We start from the raw sequence: 17,915 nt of genomic DNA, 5'->3' as shown, positions 1-17,915 counted from the left end.
TATATTAGCATGGATTGAGGATTGGTTAACAGACAGAAAAAAAAAGTGTAGGAATACACAGGTCATTTTTGGGATGGCAGGATGTAACTAGTGGAGTGCTGCAAGGATCAGTGCTTGGGCCTCAGCTATTTACAAACTGTATCAATGATTTGATTAGGGGCAAGTTTGCTGACGATACAAAGCTAGGTGGGAAAATAAGCTGTGAAGAGGACGCAAAGAGGTTACAAAGGGATCGAGACAGGTTAAGTGAGTAGGCAAGAAGATGGCAGATGGAGTATAATGTGGGGAAGTGTGAAATTATTCACTTTGGTAGGAAGAATGGAAAAGCAGAATTTTTTTTTTAAAAAAGGGGAGAGACTAGTAAATGTTGGCATGCAGAAGGATTTGGGTGTCCTTATACATGAACCATAGAAAGTTAACAGGTACAGGAAGCAATTAGGAAGGCAAATGGTATGCTAGTCTTTATTGCAAGGGGTTTAGAGTACAAGAGTAAGGAAGTCTTGCAACAATTGTACAAGGCTTTGGCAAGACCACAAGTAACTCCTATATTGCAAGGGGGTTGGAGTTTAAGATTAAGGAAGTTTTGCTGCAATTACATAGGGCTTTGGTGAGACCACACCTGGAGTATGGTGTACAGTTCTGGTCTCCTTACCAAAGGAAGGATATATTTGCCTTAGAGGGTGTGCAACAAAGGTTCACTAGATTGATTCCTGGGATCAGAGGGCTGTCCTATGCAGAGAGATTGAGTACAATAGGCCTATATTCGCTGGCGTTTTGAAGAATGAGTTGTGATCTCATTGAAATGCAAAAGATTCTTCGAGGGCTTGATAGGGTAGATGCCGAGAGATTGTTTCTGCTGGCTGGAGAATCTAGAACTAGGGGTCAGAGTCTCAGGATAAGGGGTTGGCCATTCAGGATGGAGAGGAGGAGAAATTTCTTCACTCAGTTATAAATCTTTGCAATTCTCTACCCCAGAGGGCTGTGGATGCTCAGTCGATGAATATATTAAAGACTGAGATCAATAGATTTTTGGGCACTATGGGAATCAAGAGATACAGCAGGAAGGTTGAGCTGATGTAGAAGTTCAGCCATGATCTTACTGAATGGCACAGCAGGCTCGATGGGCTGTATGGCCTACTCCTGCTCCTATGTCTTATGTTCTTATGTAAGTGACTTTGGGGAAAGCTTATTTTTTCCTCAGCAGATACAAAAGGAAGTGGAGTTGGAAGGGGGGGGGGGGGTGAGGATGAGTGGTGAGGGATACAAGGAAGTACTCATTGCATGGGCAATTTTGCTCCACTGTGGAATTTGTAATTCCTCTATTCCTCATTAGAAAGTTTCTGCTCCTCTGAATAACAGAACCATACAGCACAGAATGAAGTCATTCGGCCCATATTTCCTGCGCCGACTCTTTCAAAGAGCTATCCAATTAGTCTAAATACTAAGTGATGGGCCTTCAATAACCTCAAAACTAGAAGTTATAGACTTGAACAAGTTGGCTTTTAATCACTAAGATCAGAGCTAACATCTCAACACGCCGACTGGTTCACAGGAATGAGTCATACAGATCCTGGGATCTTTAAGTAAGAGAAGTCAGGGGCGGAGCCAAGAGCCAAGACCTGGAACCTCCCAGGTTAGTCGGGAAAGAGGAAGTGAAACTATACACAGTGGGGGAGGGTAATATACATGAGTGCAAAACGAATACAGGATCAAGACAAACAGATTTCATTACATTCACCCCTTCTATAGATTTAGTCCATCGGGGTGATGTTTCTTAAAAGTTGGTATAAGTGAGTCTGTCAGGAGGTTTTGCAGTTCTCAGTGATCGACGCAAAGCCGGTTGGGGTGCCTCTAGGGGAGTGGATTCTGGTTCCTCCGCTGTCCAGGCCTCCGCAGTGTCTTCCAGGTTATCTGCAGTGTCCTCCAGGTTAAAGTTGGGTATTGATACCTCTGAGCGTCCCGTCTCTTTGTAGTGTAGGTCTTCATCGGGTAGTCTCCCATCGTTCTCTCCGCTCCCCGAGGGAGCGAGGTCTTTTATGGAAACAGTGTCCTCTCGCCCGTCAGAGTATTCGATATAGGCGTACTGAGGGTTTGCATGGAGGAGCTGTACCTTTTCCACAAGGGGGTCCGTTTTATGGCCTCTCACGTGCTTCCGCAATAGTACTGTCCCCGGAGAAGTCAGCCACGCGGGTAGAGATATGCCCGAGGTGGATTTCCGGGGGAAAACAAACATCTTTTCGTGAGGGGTAACGTTAGTGGCAGTACATAACAGAGACCTTATGGAGTGGAGCACGTCTGGGAGGACTTCCTGCCAGCGGGAGGTCGGAAGGCCTTTTGACTTTAAGGCTAACTTGACAGCCTTCCAAACAGTAGCATTCTCCCTTTCCACTGGCCCATTACCCCGGGGGTTGTAGCTAGTGGTTCTGCTAGTGGCTATCCCCTTCGAGAGAAAGAACTGGCGCAGCTCGTCACTCATGAATGACGTCCCCCTATCGCTGTGTATGTAGTTCGGCATGCCAAACATGCAGAATAGATTACAGAGACACTTGATGACCATGGCACTGAGCATGTCTGGGCAGGGAATGGTGAAGGGGAAGCGGGAATATTCATCAATGATATTGAGGAAGTATACGTTACGGTCGGCAGAGGGGCGGGGTCCCTTGAAGTCCAGACTTAGGCGCTCGAATGGCCGTGTGGCTTTGATAAGGTGTGCACGGTCAGGCCTGTAGAAACGAGGCTTGCATTCCACACAGATGCAGCAGGCTCTGGTCATTGCCCTGACCTCCTCGATGGAGTGGGGCAGATTGCGGGACTTTATAAAATGGTATAGTCGGGTGACCCCTGGGTGACAGAGGTCGTTGTGGAGACCCTGTAATTTGTCCGTATGAATGCTGGCACACATTCCCCGCGATAGGGCGTCTGGGGGTTCATTAAGGGCTCCCAGCCTGTACATAATATCATAGTCGAACGTGGATAGTTCGATCCTCCACCTGAGTATTTTGTCATTCTTGATTTTCCCCCTTTGTTTGTTATTAAACATGAAAGCCACCGACCGCTGGTCGGTGAGCAGGGTGAAACGTTTGCCGGCTAGGTAGTGTCTCCAGTGCCGCACTGCCTCCACTATAGCCTGTGCCTCCTTCTCGACAGAAGAGTGCCTGATTTCAGGTCCCTGAAGGGTTCGGGAGAAGGCGGCCACAGATCTCCCAGCCTGATTGAGGGTCGCAGCTAAGGCAAAGTCTGACGCATCGCTTTCGACTTGAAAGGGAACGCATTCGTCCACTGCACACACTGCAGCCCTTTCAATGTCCTGTTTAATACTGGTGAAAGCCTCCCGAGCTTCAGCTGATAGTGGGAAGGACGTCGATTTAATGAGGGGTCGGGCCTTATCAGAGTAATTGGGCACCCATTGGGCATAATACGAAAAAAAATCCCAGGCACCTTTTTAAAGCTTTGGGATTGTGTGGCGGGGCAGTTCCTTTAGGGGGGCGTAATCGGTCAGGGTCCGGTCCAATTACCCCATCTTCCACCACACAGCCGAGGATACAGAGACGGGTTGTGTTGAAGACACATTTGTCTTCGTTGTAGGTTAGATTCAGCTTTAGGGCAGTTTTTTAAAATCTCGCAAGATTTAGATCGTGGTCTTGCTGGTTGTGCCCGCAGATAGTGACATTGTCCAGATAGGGGTAGGTAGCTTGTAGTTTATTCTCGTCAACCATGCGGTCCATCTCACGTTGGAAGACCGAGACCCCATTTGTTACCCCGAAGGGCACTCTGAGAAAATGGTAGAGGCGCCCGTTCGTCTCGAAGGCGGTGTATGGGCGGTCCTCCGTTCTAATGGGGAGCTGGTGATACGCGGATTTGAGGTCGATAGTCGAGAAGACTTGGTATTGCGCAATCTGGTTGACCATTTCTGATATGCGGGGTAAAGGGTAGGCGTCCAGCTGGGTATAAATATTAACAGTCTGGCTGTAGTCAATTACCATCCGTTTCTTTTCGCTATTTTTAACTATGACTACTTGGGCACGCCACGGGCTGGTACTGCATTCAATAATGCCTTCCCGCAGGAGTCTGTCCACTTCCGCCTTGATAAAGTGTCTGTCTTCCAGACTGTACCGTCTACTTTTGGTCGCTATGGGCCTACAGTTCGGAGCGAGATTAGTGAATAAAGAGGGCGGGCTGATTTTTAAGGTTGATTGGCCACAGACTGTGAGTGGCGGCTGGGACCCGCCATATGCTAGCGTGACACTTTCGTGGTGGCACTGGAAGTCCAGGCCCAAGATTGCATTAACAGAGAGTTCTGGCATCACGAGGAGTTTAAAATCCTTGTAGTCCGTGCCTTTTACAGTCAGTGTTACCACACAGTAGCCCAAAATGTCCGAAGTGTGGGGCTTAGCAGCCATAGCAATTCTGCTCCATGTAGGGGTTACCGTTAATGAGTGCCGCCGTACCAGGCTAGGGTGGATAAAACTCTTGGTACTCCCAGTCAATTAAACATTTCGTTAAATTCCCGTTTACCTGTATGTCCATCATGGATTTTGTCAACGGGTGTGGCCTGGATTGATCCACCGTGATCGAAGCCACTGTTGGGCCCTGGGTGGCCGTTGAGTCGGGAAAAGATGGCGGATCCCAAGATGGCGGCCCGCACGGCACGCACGAGGCGGTGATGGAGTTGGAAATCGGATTCCCCCTGCAGACTTTGCTAAAATGCCCCTTTTTCTTACATTTGAAGCATGTAGCGTCCTTCGCTGGGCATCATTGTCTGGGGTGCTTGGCCTGGCCGCAGAAGTAGCATTTCGGGCCTCGAGACATTGCCACTGTAGTAGGACTCCTGGGTGAACTTCTGTGTGGGGACGCCGGCGGCGTAGAGCTGGTCTGAGACCTGGATGGGGAAGATGGCTGATTCCAAGATGGCGGCCCCCTCGGCGCACACGAGGCGGTGAGGGCCGCATGGCCGGAAGAATAAGAGTCGGAGTTTTTCTGGGCCACGTCCAGCGATCGCGCAGTGGCCACTGCCTTTTTTAAGTCCAGGACCTCCTTCTCCAGCAGTCTCTGCCGGATATAATTCGATTTGAGGCCTGTGATGAAGGAATCGCGGACCAATTCGTCAGAGTACGCGTTGGCCGTCACGGCCTTGCAGTTACAGTCCCGGACCAGGTCCTTTAGGCCCTGTAAGAAATCGTCCATTGATTCCTCTGGTCGCTGCCTGCGTGTAGCCAGCAGATGTCTGGCGTACACTTCGTTTACCGGCCTCTGGTATTGGGCCTTCAGGATAGTGATGGCCTCCATGTAAGAGGTGGCGTCCCGGATGAACGAATAAATCCGATGACTTACGCGAGTAGTCAGTAGACTCAGTTTATCTACCTCGCTAGCAGATGAGGCCCCCGCGAAGAGTTCGAAGCATTTGAGCCAGTGTCCAAATTGATTTGATGCTTCAGCAGAATGTGGGTCCAAGTCCAGACGCTCTGGTTTTAGGAGTCGATCCATCCTAGTATTCTTTAGTGATTGAAATTGATGGGCCTTCAATAACCACAAAACTAGAAGTTATAGACTTAAACAAGTTGGCTTTTAATCACTAAGATCAGAGCTAACATCTCAACACGCCGACTGGTTCACAGGAATGAGTCATACAGATCCTGGGATCTTTATGTAAGAGAAGTCAGGGGCAGAGCCAAGAGCCAAGACCTGGAACCTCCCAGGTTAGTCGGGAAAGAGGAAGTGAAACTATACACAGTGGGGGAGGGTAATATACATGAGTGCAAAACGAATACAGGATCAAGACAAACAGATTTCATTACACTAAGGTAATATGAACTGTAGCAGTTCCTGCTGACTACTGTATGAACCTTTGGTGCTTTTATTTTATGACTTCTATGGAGTCTTTATTTTGGTGTGAATACGTGCAACGTAAAAAGCTGTTTAGATGGCACTTGCTACGGCGCAGAGAAGTGCTTGTTCTGCAATCCACAATTTACAAATCACTATGAAAAAGGGCAGCTAAAGTGTTAATATGGGTGTGCCTGGGCATCATGCAAGGTCAGGAATTGAGGAAAAAGCCAAGTTTAACAGTCTACCAACTGCCAGTTTACAGAAAATAACCCACTGACATGACTCACTCATACTTGAAGCATAAGTATCTTATTTTTTGTAAACCACTAGTCTTTGATAATTGTTTAATTTCAATGATGGATATGAATAACATTATGATTTACAGGATGGCAATCCATCATTTTTAAAAAAAAAAATTTTTTTTTTATTTTTTTTTTTAAATAAAGAGTTCCAATGGGTGCTCACATAGAACATAAAAAGTAATACTTTCAAAACAAGATCTAAATAAAAATAAGTTTGATTGTTACTTAAAACATTCACCATTTAATATTTGGATACCAAGAGCTAAAAACTCATGAAAGCTCATGATGTTATGATTCAGTTTTGATATTGAGAGCTTGCTGTGCGTAAATTGGTTGCTGCCTCTCCTCCATTACAAGAGTGACTACACTTCAAAAAGCACTTCATTGGCTGTAAAGCACTTTGGGACGTCCGGTGGTCGTGAAAGGCGCTATAGAAATGCAAGTCTTTCTTTTTTTATATAGCGGCAGCCAATTGCTCACAGTAAGCTCCCTCAAACAGCAATGTGATAATGACCAGATAACCTGTTTTAGTAATGTTGATTGAGTGCTAAATATTGGCCAGGACACCGTGGATAACTCCCCTGCTCTTCTTCGAAATAGTGCCATGGGATCTTTTACCTACACCTGGGGGGGGGGGGCAGACGGGGCCTGTTTTAATGTCTCATCCGAAAGACGGCACCTCCAACAGTGCAGCACTCCCTCAGTACTGCATTGGAGTGTCAGCCTAGATATTTGTGCTCAAGTGTCGGGAGTGGGATTTGAACACACAACCTTCTGACTCAGAGGCGAGAGTGCTACCCACCGAGCCACGGTTGACACTATAACTATTGTCTTTGTGTTGCTGTTTCTCTCTCTAAATTTTCTTATTGCTTCTATGTCTGTCCTCTTCTGCTTCTGTCGTTTTCTTCTTTCCTATTAGCTCTGAAGTACTGGGTGGGGTGGCGTGGTGTAGTGGGGAAACAAGCCACTAGCACCTGCATGCTACATTTTCCCGCTCACAATACCTCCTTCCAGATTCCCATTGCTGCCCCGTTGAACTATCTACTAATTACAGTATGTTCCCCCCTCCCTCGCTCTACTGTCACTCATCTTGCACGTAATCCTTCACCTACACCCTCTCAGTTCACCCCACTCCCAAGGGTAGACGGCAAGGGGCTAGAGGCCCTTTCAACCTGTTCTATGCCTTCCCTCCACTCCTATCTATCTACCTCAAAGATTGTTTCCAAAACTCAACTTGCTTGTGTGTTTTCTATCAAATGAGGATGTGGAAAGACACTTTCTGCCTCTCGATCTGTGACTGTCTCATAAGTGTGAGCACTTAAAATGTTTACAATTTTTGTCAACAAAACAGGTATAAAATAATTTTGCAAACAACCAAAATGAATGCTCTCGAACAAAATCTATCATTCTGCCAGACCTGCCTTCAGCCTACAATGCAGTCTCTGGCCACTAAGTACTTCTGTGGAGTAAGTTTATGATTTCTTTCCCCCACTCCATCGCCATTTTGAATATATTTAAAAAACCTATCAACTGACGATAGGCAATGTCACAGGTAATTTACTAGTACAGTTCTCAAATGAGAACCTTTTTACAGTTCTCAAATGAGAACCTTTTTATAGAGAGCAGTAAACTTCAGTTCATTACTCAGTCCTTTGCAGACTTTTCTGAATCAAGTGAAAAATTACATTGTTGACTCCATTCCTTCCCTTCCAACTTAGAGGTGCAATTTCATACATTTCCTGAAAAGGTAAGACAAATGGTAAGTTGAAAAGGCCAAATTCAAATTTGAACCAGGTTCTTCCAGTAGTAAGATAACTTTCAATCCATTACCATCAGCAAATCCTTCACCGTTGAAGGGATTAAAAGTTAGATTAGCGGCTTAACTGACTAGCTAGCTGATGTAATAAAGGAGAAGCCTGGCAGAACAAAGACAGTTGGAAAAAGCATATTACACGATGATTGGGGAAGTGAAAGAAGGCCATACATTGAACAATGGGCCGCCAATGTGCTTTGTGAAGATGTGGTTAAGTGTATGAAATTGGATAAGAGCTGAAGAGTAGAACAATGGCAGATGTGGAAACAGGGCAAATGAGATAATCACATCTCCACAAAACACATCTTGTTTAAGTGTACGTGACTTAGACAATTAATTGGCCAAATTCCGAAGATGTAAAGGAAACAAGTTGCAAGATTGTATACCAATTGCTCGAAAGTAAAAATTAGACTCCCATCTCAGCTCAGACTGAGAGGGCCTCTCCCTGCACGTGCTTGGAACCAATACACGCTCATCTCCGTCTGCTTTGGGGCAGGGAGAAATCCCACAACACAGTCAACATCTTGGTTATCATCACTGACCAGAAACTGGATCAGCCACATAAACACTAGCTAACAAGAGCAGGTCAGAGGCTAGGTATTCTACGTTGAGTGACTCACCTCCTGACTCCCCAAAGCCATTCTACCGCCTAAAATCTTTGAGTAATTTCTAAACCAAAATAATGAATAAAGCTAAAAACAGTTGGTAGGCAAATCTTTATAAACTGCTATAATTTAAGGTGGTGTTCTGCAAGTACTCATTTTAACAATGCCACCTACCTCTCTAGACATCTGCATTGCCTGTTGATTTCGTCTGTAAAATATCTGTTTGTATTCACCCATCCATACTTCTGCCAGGCGGACCAAGTTGCGGGCTATCACTTGAGTACCTTTGGGGAAAGTATGGGGGCTTTTGGTGCGAAAGACATGGCCTACTACAGAGCATGGCAGAATTTCCAATTGTCCACCACATAGCCAAACCTGTTAGTAAAAAGAAAAGGAAAGGCATAGATATATTAATAAACTTAAAACTAAGCAGCTAACAGTTATGTGCAGCTACCTCTAATACATGATTGCTTATCAATGTAAATTATCTGTCACTAGTTAAAGTCAGAATAAATTGGATAGGAAAATTCTAGTATGAAAAAATCTGTTTCACAAAGACCATTATCCTGCCAGACACGAGAATCTCTGCAGAGAATTAAACAAGCAATGTCCTCACAAAAAAATGTTCAACAAATATGTTTACAAGCATGATGTAAATGGCAACACTTCAGTATAACTTTACTGCAACAAATGACATGTAGTTCCTCTTCAAATGAAAAAAAAACTTTGAACACTTTCATGAAGATAACCCCTTTAAGTTAGAAGATATAATACAGGCTATGATGCACACAGAACAAGGAACCACAGGACACTGAACTGATGATCTAGATCAGACAACACAATTTAACGACCACTTCTTTGACTAAGGTTTTAGTCACCCTTCCCAATATCTCCTTCCAACGCTCCTTGTCAATTGTTGTTCAATTACACTTCTGTGAAGCACCTTGGGATGTTTTCCTATGTTAAAGGCGCTATATAATGCAAGTTGTTGTTTGTAATATCAAATGTTAATGGCCAAATCCAGAATTGACATTACTACCCTGATGTGAAAAATAATTCAGTGATATTTTAGCATTCTACAAAACAGAGTTGACTAGTTCTTACACTACATCTCATGAAAATGCCCAGTTTTAGTCGCCATATGCAATTATTTCAACTACAATGTTAGTTAGGACAAACATTAATAGAAAAGCACTTAATATACTGAAATGTAATCTATAGTTTAGGCAATAAAAGCATACTATTTTAACTTCTACAGGCTAATTTTAGGAATAGAACCAAATAGTTCCAATTAAAAATTCATTGTTAAGTAGGTATGACATTTCTAATGGACAGTACAGCAGAATGCAATCAAACAACCAATAATTTTATCCATGTTTCAACATAAGCACATACAGGAAACTTTTTGGCATCCGGCACCAATGGGACCGGGATGGTGCCGGTTGATTAAAAATTCTGGATGATGGAAAGGGTTATCTACCGAGGCTATTTTTAACAAACAAAAATATGTTCTTATGTTCTTCTTAAATATCAAAAAATGTGCAGTATACAGTAATTGGGTACTCACCTACAGAATGTTGTGTTAAATGGATGGTGGAAGATGCTTGATTAAGTACAGTACTGTCAGTTGAGGGTAATCCATAACAGAAAAATGGTGGATCGGAAGAGACTACCGGCAGCGCGGGAGAGTCAGACTCCTGTTATTGAGGTGTTCGGACTTCCGACAGCGCCAATAAGCAGATTAGTGGCTGTTTGGAGAACTACCCCCACTGACTAACTCGGCCACCGTGGGAGACTCGGACTCGGCAACATTTCCGGTTATTGAGCTGTTGTTTTCGGAGTATGAATTTTGCCGGTTAAGAGAATTCTGGATATTTAGGTGCCGTTTAAACGAGAGTTTCCTGTATAAAGCTTTGTTGGACACTATGGCTATCATCCCATACTCATAGCTTCGTCATAATTGAGATTCCTTCTTAACTACATATAGTAGAAACGATGCAACACTTCAGAAGCAAGATAGGATAATAAAGCTTCCTCAGCTAGATGGAAGCTTGAGAAAAATTTTAGATCTGGGTAAAGAATTATGTACCAAGTCAAATAGGGTGATTCAGTAACCAGAGCATTCAGTTCACTTGCAAATCTAGGGCTGGAGCCAAGAAGAAGTCAGTCTCTCGGATATTGAGATTGATTATATTTGTAGACGCAAAGGAAGAGCTTATATTAGTTTTATGTAGTACCAGGTTTAGGTCTCGTACAACAGCCAAGGATTTTGAAATATTCACACCTCTTTAATTAACCAGGAGCAGATTGGGGGTTTCTACCCAAGGGCCTTAACTGGAGGCATTTGAAAAAGTCGATGAAACCATAGCACACATTCTGATATTGCAAGCGTCATCAAGCAGACCAAGCAAATAGCTCAGGATTTCAACCACTTCATAGAGTGAAGTTTAACCTCAAAATTATCACACCAATCAACAACCCGGTGGCAATTAGCCACAATTTAGCTGCAACTTAATGCCAGAACTCGCATTATCTGTGCAAGAGAATAGGTATGCCCCACCTGGAAAGATTATGCCTAAACTCTGCTGGAAAGTGAAACGTATTGTACTGGGTGATCCAATAATGGGTGTGCAGCTATATTGCTTAGTGGTCTCAGGAGACTTGTGGCTGTACAATTGGTTTCAGTTTCAATATCAATGATACCTACACAACTGTAGATTAAAGTTAATGGTCCAGAAATTCGGGTCAGGGGCTTCCCGTGACCTACACTTACCTAGCGCGCCAGCAGTTGACCTCTTGGCCTGCATGGAATTCCTCTCCGAGGCCTGTCCCAGAGGCCGGTGCACTATGCTGGCGTGTCCCAGGGGCGTAGTTAGTGCGAAGCGTCCCCTGGGATCACGTGAGCAACAGGCAGCCAATGCTCCATTCATACGTCTTGACAGATAGACCTGTCAAAACATATAAATGCTGAGGCTGTAAAACTGTACTTTACCTTCAAATAAATTTTTAAAAAACATCACACTTTGTAAATAAACCATAAATGACATTAAATAACTATTTTAAACAAAAATTTTAATTTTTGAAAAAAATAATTTTATAAAAAACAGGGCTAAAAATAAACTTACCTTGCTTTAAAGTAGTTAAAAGTAAAAAAACCTGTGGAAAAAATGTTTTAATTTTAAATAATTGACCACTTACCTTTGAAAATGAAGTCCTTACGGCTGCTTTTTACATTTCTAAAATGTACAAACTTACCCGCACGTTAAAACCTGAAAAAAAAATTCAACACGCGCACGCAGACTCCTGCGCGCACGCGTTCGACCTCTGAACCCCTTGGTTCAGAGGATCGAAGTGCTGGTTTCCCGCACATGCGTAGTGCATGCAAGATTCCAGCACTTCCATCGGGTCCACGCTGAGTACTCCGTCCGTACTCACGCGTTGGAACCCGAATTTCTGGGCCAATAAGTATTTAAAAAGATATAATTCACAAAGAGTTTACAAAATTATATTTTCCAAAATTGGTATTGATTCTTTTGCCGTTTGTTTGACATCAAATCTTGTATGAGTCAGAACACTCCAACTTATCAACAGAACCAAAAGCTTTCTGTTCAATTCCCATCAGAAACTATACCAGCATTCCATTCCCACTCTGGCTGCTCACTCAGGCCAAACTAGACAGTGCATAACTTCAGTATAGTTTGACCCTGTGCTGAGCTTCAAACTCCACACCCCAACCATAACTAAGACTGCCTATTTCAATTTTTGTAACATCCATCCCTATTCTTGCCCTCACTACTATCCATACGTTCTTCCCATCCAAGCTCAACTTTCCTAACACTTTCCCTCACAACCTCCCAAGCTCTATCCTACGCAAACTTTAACTTGTTCAAAACTCTGCCACCCACTTCCAAACCTGCTGACCCACATCTACCTTAGCTATTTCCACTTACCTATCACTGCTGTCCTAGCCCACCTCCCAACATAGTCATTTTAAAAAGCCTTGTCCTCTTAAAAATCCCTCAATGGTCTCGCCCTATCCTACATCTGGAAACTTATCTTCCTAATTCCAAACTTGGATCCTCAGCTATTCCAGTTCTGGCTTACTGTGCATCCTGCCCTCTCTTCACTCCACTATTGGTAGCAAAACTTTAGCCATCAGTCTTTGCACTCCAGAATGGTCATTCTAACCCCATCTACCTTGCTACAAGCTTTTTGCACCTTCAAAAGCCTTCTCAAAACCACCTCCTTTAAGTATACATTCAATCATCTACCCTAACTCCTGCTTGTTGTCTGCTTCCATAAATATTTCAAAGCACAGTAGGAGCTATTTAGCCCATCACACCCATGCCAGCTCTCTAAAAGAGCTATCCACTTAATCCAGTTCCCTGCCCTTTAAAAATGTTTTTTTCCAAATATTTATCCACTTCCTTTGTGCAGCATTGTGAGACATTTTTCTATGTTGAAAGTGCTATGCAAGTACAAGTTGTTGTGGTGAATATTATAGGCTACAGTATGGCAATGGGAAACCAACGGCATAATGCATTATAAAATATCCCTTGTGCACATGTCCGACAATGGTTAATGTGGTACGATACTGTGAAACACTGTGGTTATCAAGATGCACGTAAATCAAATTTCCACTGTATAGTTATTCGGTTGCAAATCAAATTTGTTCTACACCAGTTATCCGAGTGATGTGTACAATACACTTGGCCAAAACCTTCATCAAATATACTACAATTAAGCTTTGAAAGTGTTCATGTATTTATGTTTTTCCTTCCTTATACATGAAAAAAGGCAAACAGTCCAAACCAAAAGAAATGTTGGGTCCATATGAACAAAACCTGTACATTTGCAAGTTAAGCAGAAATATCCTAACCCAGATTACTTATAGTTCGGAATTTAATTCAGTGCCTGTGCCAACCACCCACTTGCTGGCGAGATGCCCTGAGTGGTCATCTCATCTTGTTCAAATTTCACTTTTTGCTGAGTGATGAGTACTATGGAAAACCCTACTCCAGACTAACCTTCTTAGAAAAAAGATGCAAGTGGAAAAATAAATGGTTAATGTACATACATTTTAGCAAACTGACATACAAGGTCACCAATTTTAAGGTGCAATATGTTGACAGATTAAACTTACAAGACACAGCAGCTTTTAAACTGGAACAGCATTAACAAGCCACTGGAATAATCCAATTTGAGAATATGCTTAAAAAAAAACTAACACTTACCCTGAAAGACATTTCTATATTTTCACCACCCCAGATTTCCATCTGGTCATCATAACTACCTATGAGTTGAAAGTATTGTTTGGAAATAGCAAATAGCCCACCAGCAAATGTTGGTGACCTGCAAAATAAGAGTAAGAGACAATATTAAGTATCTTGTGAGCGATGAAGTTTATTTTGCCGAGATTCAGAAAGCCTCTGCTCCAAAAAAAAGTCCAATAAAATGGCAACTAGTTTATACCTAATCTGTCGTGAAATTAGAGATAATTGGCTTGATTAATTATTTTCTTATTAGTGTTATTATGATGTAGCAGGATATGAGTGACTGGCAAAGCTGCATTTTTGTGCCATGAGTAGGTGGTAAACCTTCTTGAACTGTTCAGTCCCTGTGGTGACAGTGCTCCCACAATGGTGTTATCAGAGAAATAGATAAAATAGTAAGGATCATCAGGTATCCAGAAGAAAGCTTCCTCAGGAACCAGCTAAAAGATGACACTAATGATTTACTTATTTCTCCTTGGTCCAATGATTTTTCTCTCTCCCTTCCACTACTTCTGAAGATTTTGACTAATTGCGAAATAGAGTGCCTCCAATGCCTCACCGTAGAGAATCAGTCAAATCCAATCTTGACCTACATTGGCTCCCAGTTAAGCAACACCTCAATTTGAAAAAAAGTCTCATCTTGTTTTCAAATCCATCACCCCTCCCTATTTCTAATCTCCTCCAGCCCCACACCCCCTCAGAGATAGCTGCACTCCTCTAATTCTGGCCTCACTCCTCTAATTCTGGCCTCTTGAGCATCCCTAATTTTAATCATTCAACCATTGGTGTTGCCGTGCCTTCAGCTGCCTAGTCCCTAAGCTCTGGAACTCCCTCCCTATATCTCCCCACCTCTCTTTCCTCCTTTAAGGCGCTCCTTAAAACCTAACTCTTAGACCAAATTTTGGTCATCTGCCCTAATCTCTCCTTATGGGCTCAGTGTCAGATTTTTTGATAATGCCCTTAGTAAAACGTTCCAACGTGTTTCACATGTTAAAGAAGCTATATAAATACAAGTTGTTGTTGACTACTACCGTTCTATGTATTAATTCAATTGTGCCCATGTTGTATTAACTTATTAATTTCCTGCTACTTGCTGTTCCATTAATCTATTAATTTCGTGCAGTACTTATTGCTATTAGTTTTCCGACAGTGTTCATTAATTTATTCTTGCACTGTTCTGCAAGGTTCACCTGTTCTTCTAACTAAGTGGTCACCCATGTGGCTCTATACATTTCTAGTTTCAATTTTCCTGCTTTAATTTTGTACTGCCCATCAAAACCAATAATACACTTTTGTTGCAATTCATGTGCTCCAATTTACTGTTTGTTTTTATACTGTAAATTTGTTATCTACTGTTTTACGGTAAAGTGTCATCATTTTGTTTGAGATCAAGAACTTTGCAGACTATTAAAGTCTTGACTCCTTTCGTGCAATGCCATGGGGGATTGACTAGTACCTATCAGAATATTTACCTGGTAGTTTTTGCATTACAGTGTGTTAGTATAATTAATATCATCTGAGCATTTTGAAAATTTAAACTTACTTGATGGGGTAAGTTTCATCTTTTCTCCTTTTTTTCTCATGGTCAGGAAGGGATTCCCATCCAAATGATAGACTCCAGTCAAAGTTACCCCTATTATGATTTTGTCCATATGGATTTGGTTTCATCACTTCAAATGTATTGAGATCAATGCTGGAGATATCAGGGCTCACCACAGCTGTGTAATTCTCAGCTATTCTGCTCAACAAAGGCTCCAACCAACCATTGAAGCACTCACCTAACAGAAAAAAGTTTTGATCATATTAATTAATGATTGTACTACATTGGTTCTAGGTAAATATTGGAGTCCAAATAACTCCAACTGACTTACCATAATTTACATTTTTAAGTGATCTCGGAATACTAAATCAAACAAAGCAATTTTTAGCTCCAAGCAGCTTCATTGCTCTGCAGATTTCTTAATAATTAGCATACAGATATTCACTATTTAACAATATAATACATGATATACAATATATATTACACACTGAAATAGGGATCAATAAAATAACACATCTTAGCATAGGAAAGGTCTAAGTTATTTGGGGAGAGGAAGGGACTTTCAATATAACATACTCCTCTTTTCCCATACCCTTCAATTTTGGATTTGATTAACAAAGACAAGTTAAAAGAAGAAATCTCCCATTAGATGCAATTTTACATTTGATCTCTTAAGAATCAGGCTTTTTGTAACAGGTTTCCCCTTGTGTAGACAGCTTGGCCACGGTTTCCATATTTAGCATCCCTTAAGCATTATAGCCAATCTTTAAGTGCAGTGATCATACAGACTAGAAAATTAAATGTCGTCAATTACTTCAATCATAAATTCAGTTTAATTTCAGTTCACTTGTTTTACTTGTCTTTTGACCCTCTCCACTTAATTTTAATACGCAAGTTCACTTCACTCTTGGGAATATTGTTGGATTAGGAGCTTTTGCATAACCACCAAAAAAAGCAACTTGGAATGACCATAGTCACCAGTAGAATTAATGGATTATAATAACTAGCATTATAAAATTTAACTGCATTAGCCCAGTGTGGCTGCTAACTTCCTGGAGGCAATTCATGCAGCATAATGATATTTGTACAATGTAAACCAGTCTAAGATTGTGCACTCTTTAATAATAAGGATTAGTATAAACAAACATATACCTCAAATGCTAACTTACTTTCTCAGATCAAACGGTATTGTTTATGATTATTCAACAAATTGTTACAATCAGTTCCCTAAAAAAGTCAAAACTTGTCAACTTACAGTGGGCATCCAAGAAGGTCAGGACTTCTCCTGTGGCTATGGAGGCTCCCAGCAACCTTGCAGTAATTAACCCCTTCCTTTCCTGCTGACGAACAACTTTAACTATTTGAAATGGCTTCACATAATTATCTAATTGATCTTTTAAGTAATCTGTAGATAGAAATATTTGGTTACTTTACATTTCCACTGCAGCCATTTCAATGAGCATCATCAGTTGAAAAAAGTTAAGGAATCAGAATGCAACTACAACAAAGACAGTCATTCTATATCCAAAGTTTTTTCTTCATGAACCTAAAACCACTTGGCAAAAGAAAGTGTATCTTTTTAAAACATTAAAATATACTCTCATGAGATTACTCGCTGTCTGATTAGATGTAACATGATAATAATGAAATTAGAATGTCAGTCAGAACACTTACCCTGAATTGGTATGCAATACAAACTGGTCTAATTTTGCAATTTTTCTCCTACAAAATCAGTGTTTGAATGTTAATATTTTAATGACCATGTTATGTCACTAAAATATTATAAGTAAATTGATGTGAACAATTATCGATGTTTAATCTCAAAATAGTATCTGCTCACATTTTCAGGATACACTCAGTAGGTTTAAATCTTTTCAAAATGATACTTAAATTGTATTTTAAAAATGGAAGTAGAGTTTGGCTATTTTGGCCATATATAGTATGTAAATTATGGAGCCACTGAATAGACAGCACAAAAATGCTTCATTTTAAATCACTCATATGAAATAAAAGTATTGATGGCAGCTTGTACTTACCATCTGTACTTGCATCATCCACCATAATTATCTCTTTTAAAAATATAGCGGGTGAAGTATGCATTACACTGAAAACAGTTCGGAGTAGCGTAGACCAAGCTTCGTTGTGAAACACTATAATCACACTCGTAGTAGGCAGGGGAGGACATCTCTTAAATTTCTGCTCAATACATCTGGACACAAAAACATTTTTTAAGGATTTTGAAGACTTGTTGAAATTCATGAAAACAAAAATGTGTTATTCTTGGCTACATATTTATTACAGCTACAGGGCCTTCACCTTATTTGAACTTTTACTTCTGCATCTAGCACAACTGCAGGAAAAGATCAAACACTTCATCCTATGTTTAGTATATCTAGTCTGAAGCAATCTCCACTAATAGCTGCTGCTGAGCAACAGTGATTGATGGTTCAGTTACTTTGTTAAGTTCTCATTGGAGACCTTTGGAATAACAGATATATAATTCTGGACAGATTCCAATTACTGTAAATGGAATTTTGCCATGATATTCTATACAAC

The 17,915-nt window shown here is 41.5% G+C and overlaps 1 protein-coding gene across 1 annotated transcript in view; it reads right to left on the bottom strand.

Moving 5' to 3' along the window:
• The window catches only part of galnt3 (UDP-N-acetyl-alpha-D-galactosamine:polypeptide N-acetylgalactosaminyltransferase 3 (GalNAc-T3)), a 74,962-nt gene that overhangs the window by 38,730 nt on the left and 18,317 nt on the right, over positions 1–17,915 (bottom strand). The window contains exons 3-7 of the mRNA XM_085986452.1: positions 17,396–17,568; positions 16,615–16,764; positions 15,363–15,597; positions 13,781–13,898; positions 8,721–8,921 (exon numbers count right to left, since the gene is read on the bottom strand). Of these exons, the coding sequence (XP_085842578.1) occupies positions 8,721–8,921; positions 13,781–13,898; positions 15,363–15,597; positions 16,615–16,764; positions 17,396–17,568 (877 nt within the window). The remainder of the gene's footprint in view (positions 1–8,720; positions 8,922–13,780; positions 13,899–15,362; positions 15,598–16,614; positions 16,765–17,395; positions 17,569–17,915) is intronic.

The sequence above is a fragment of the Somniosus microcephalus genome, chromosome 4 (assembly GCF_052327205.1).
Source record: "Somniosus microcephalus isolate GS21.2 chromosome 4, FLI_Smic_1.0, whole genome shotgun sequence".
NCBI lineage: Eukaryota > Metazoa > Chordata > Chondrichthyes > Squaliformes > Somniosidae > Somniosus > Somniosus microcephalus.
The sequence above is the reverse complement of the archived record's forward strand: the minus strand, read 5'-3'. Positions and strand labels throughout refer to the sequence as shown.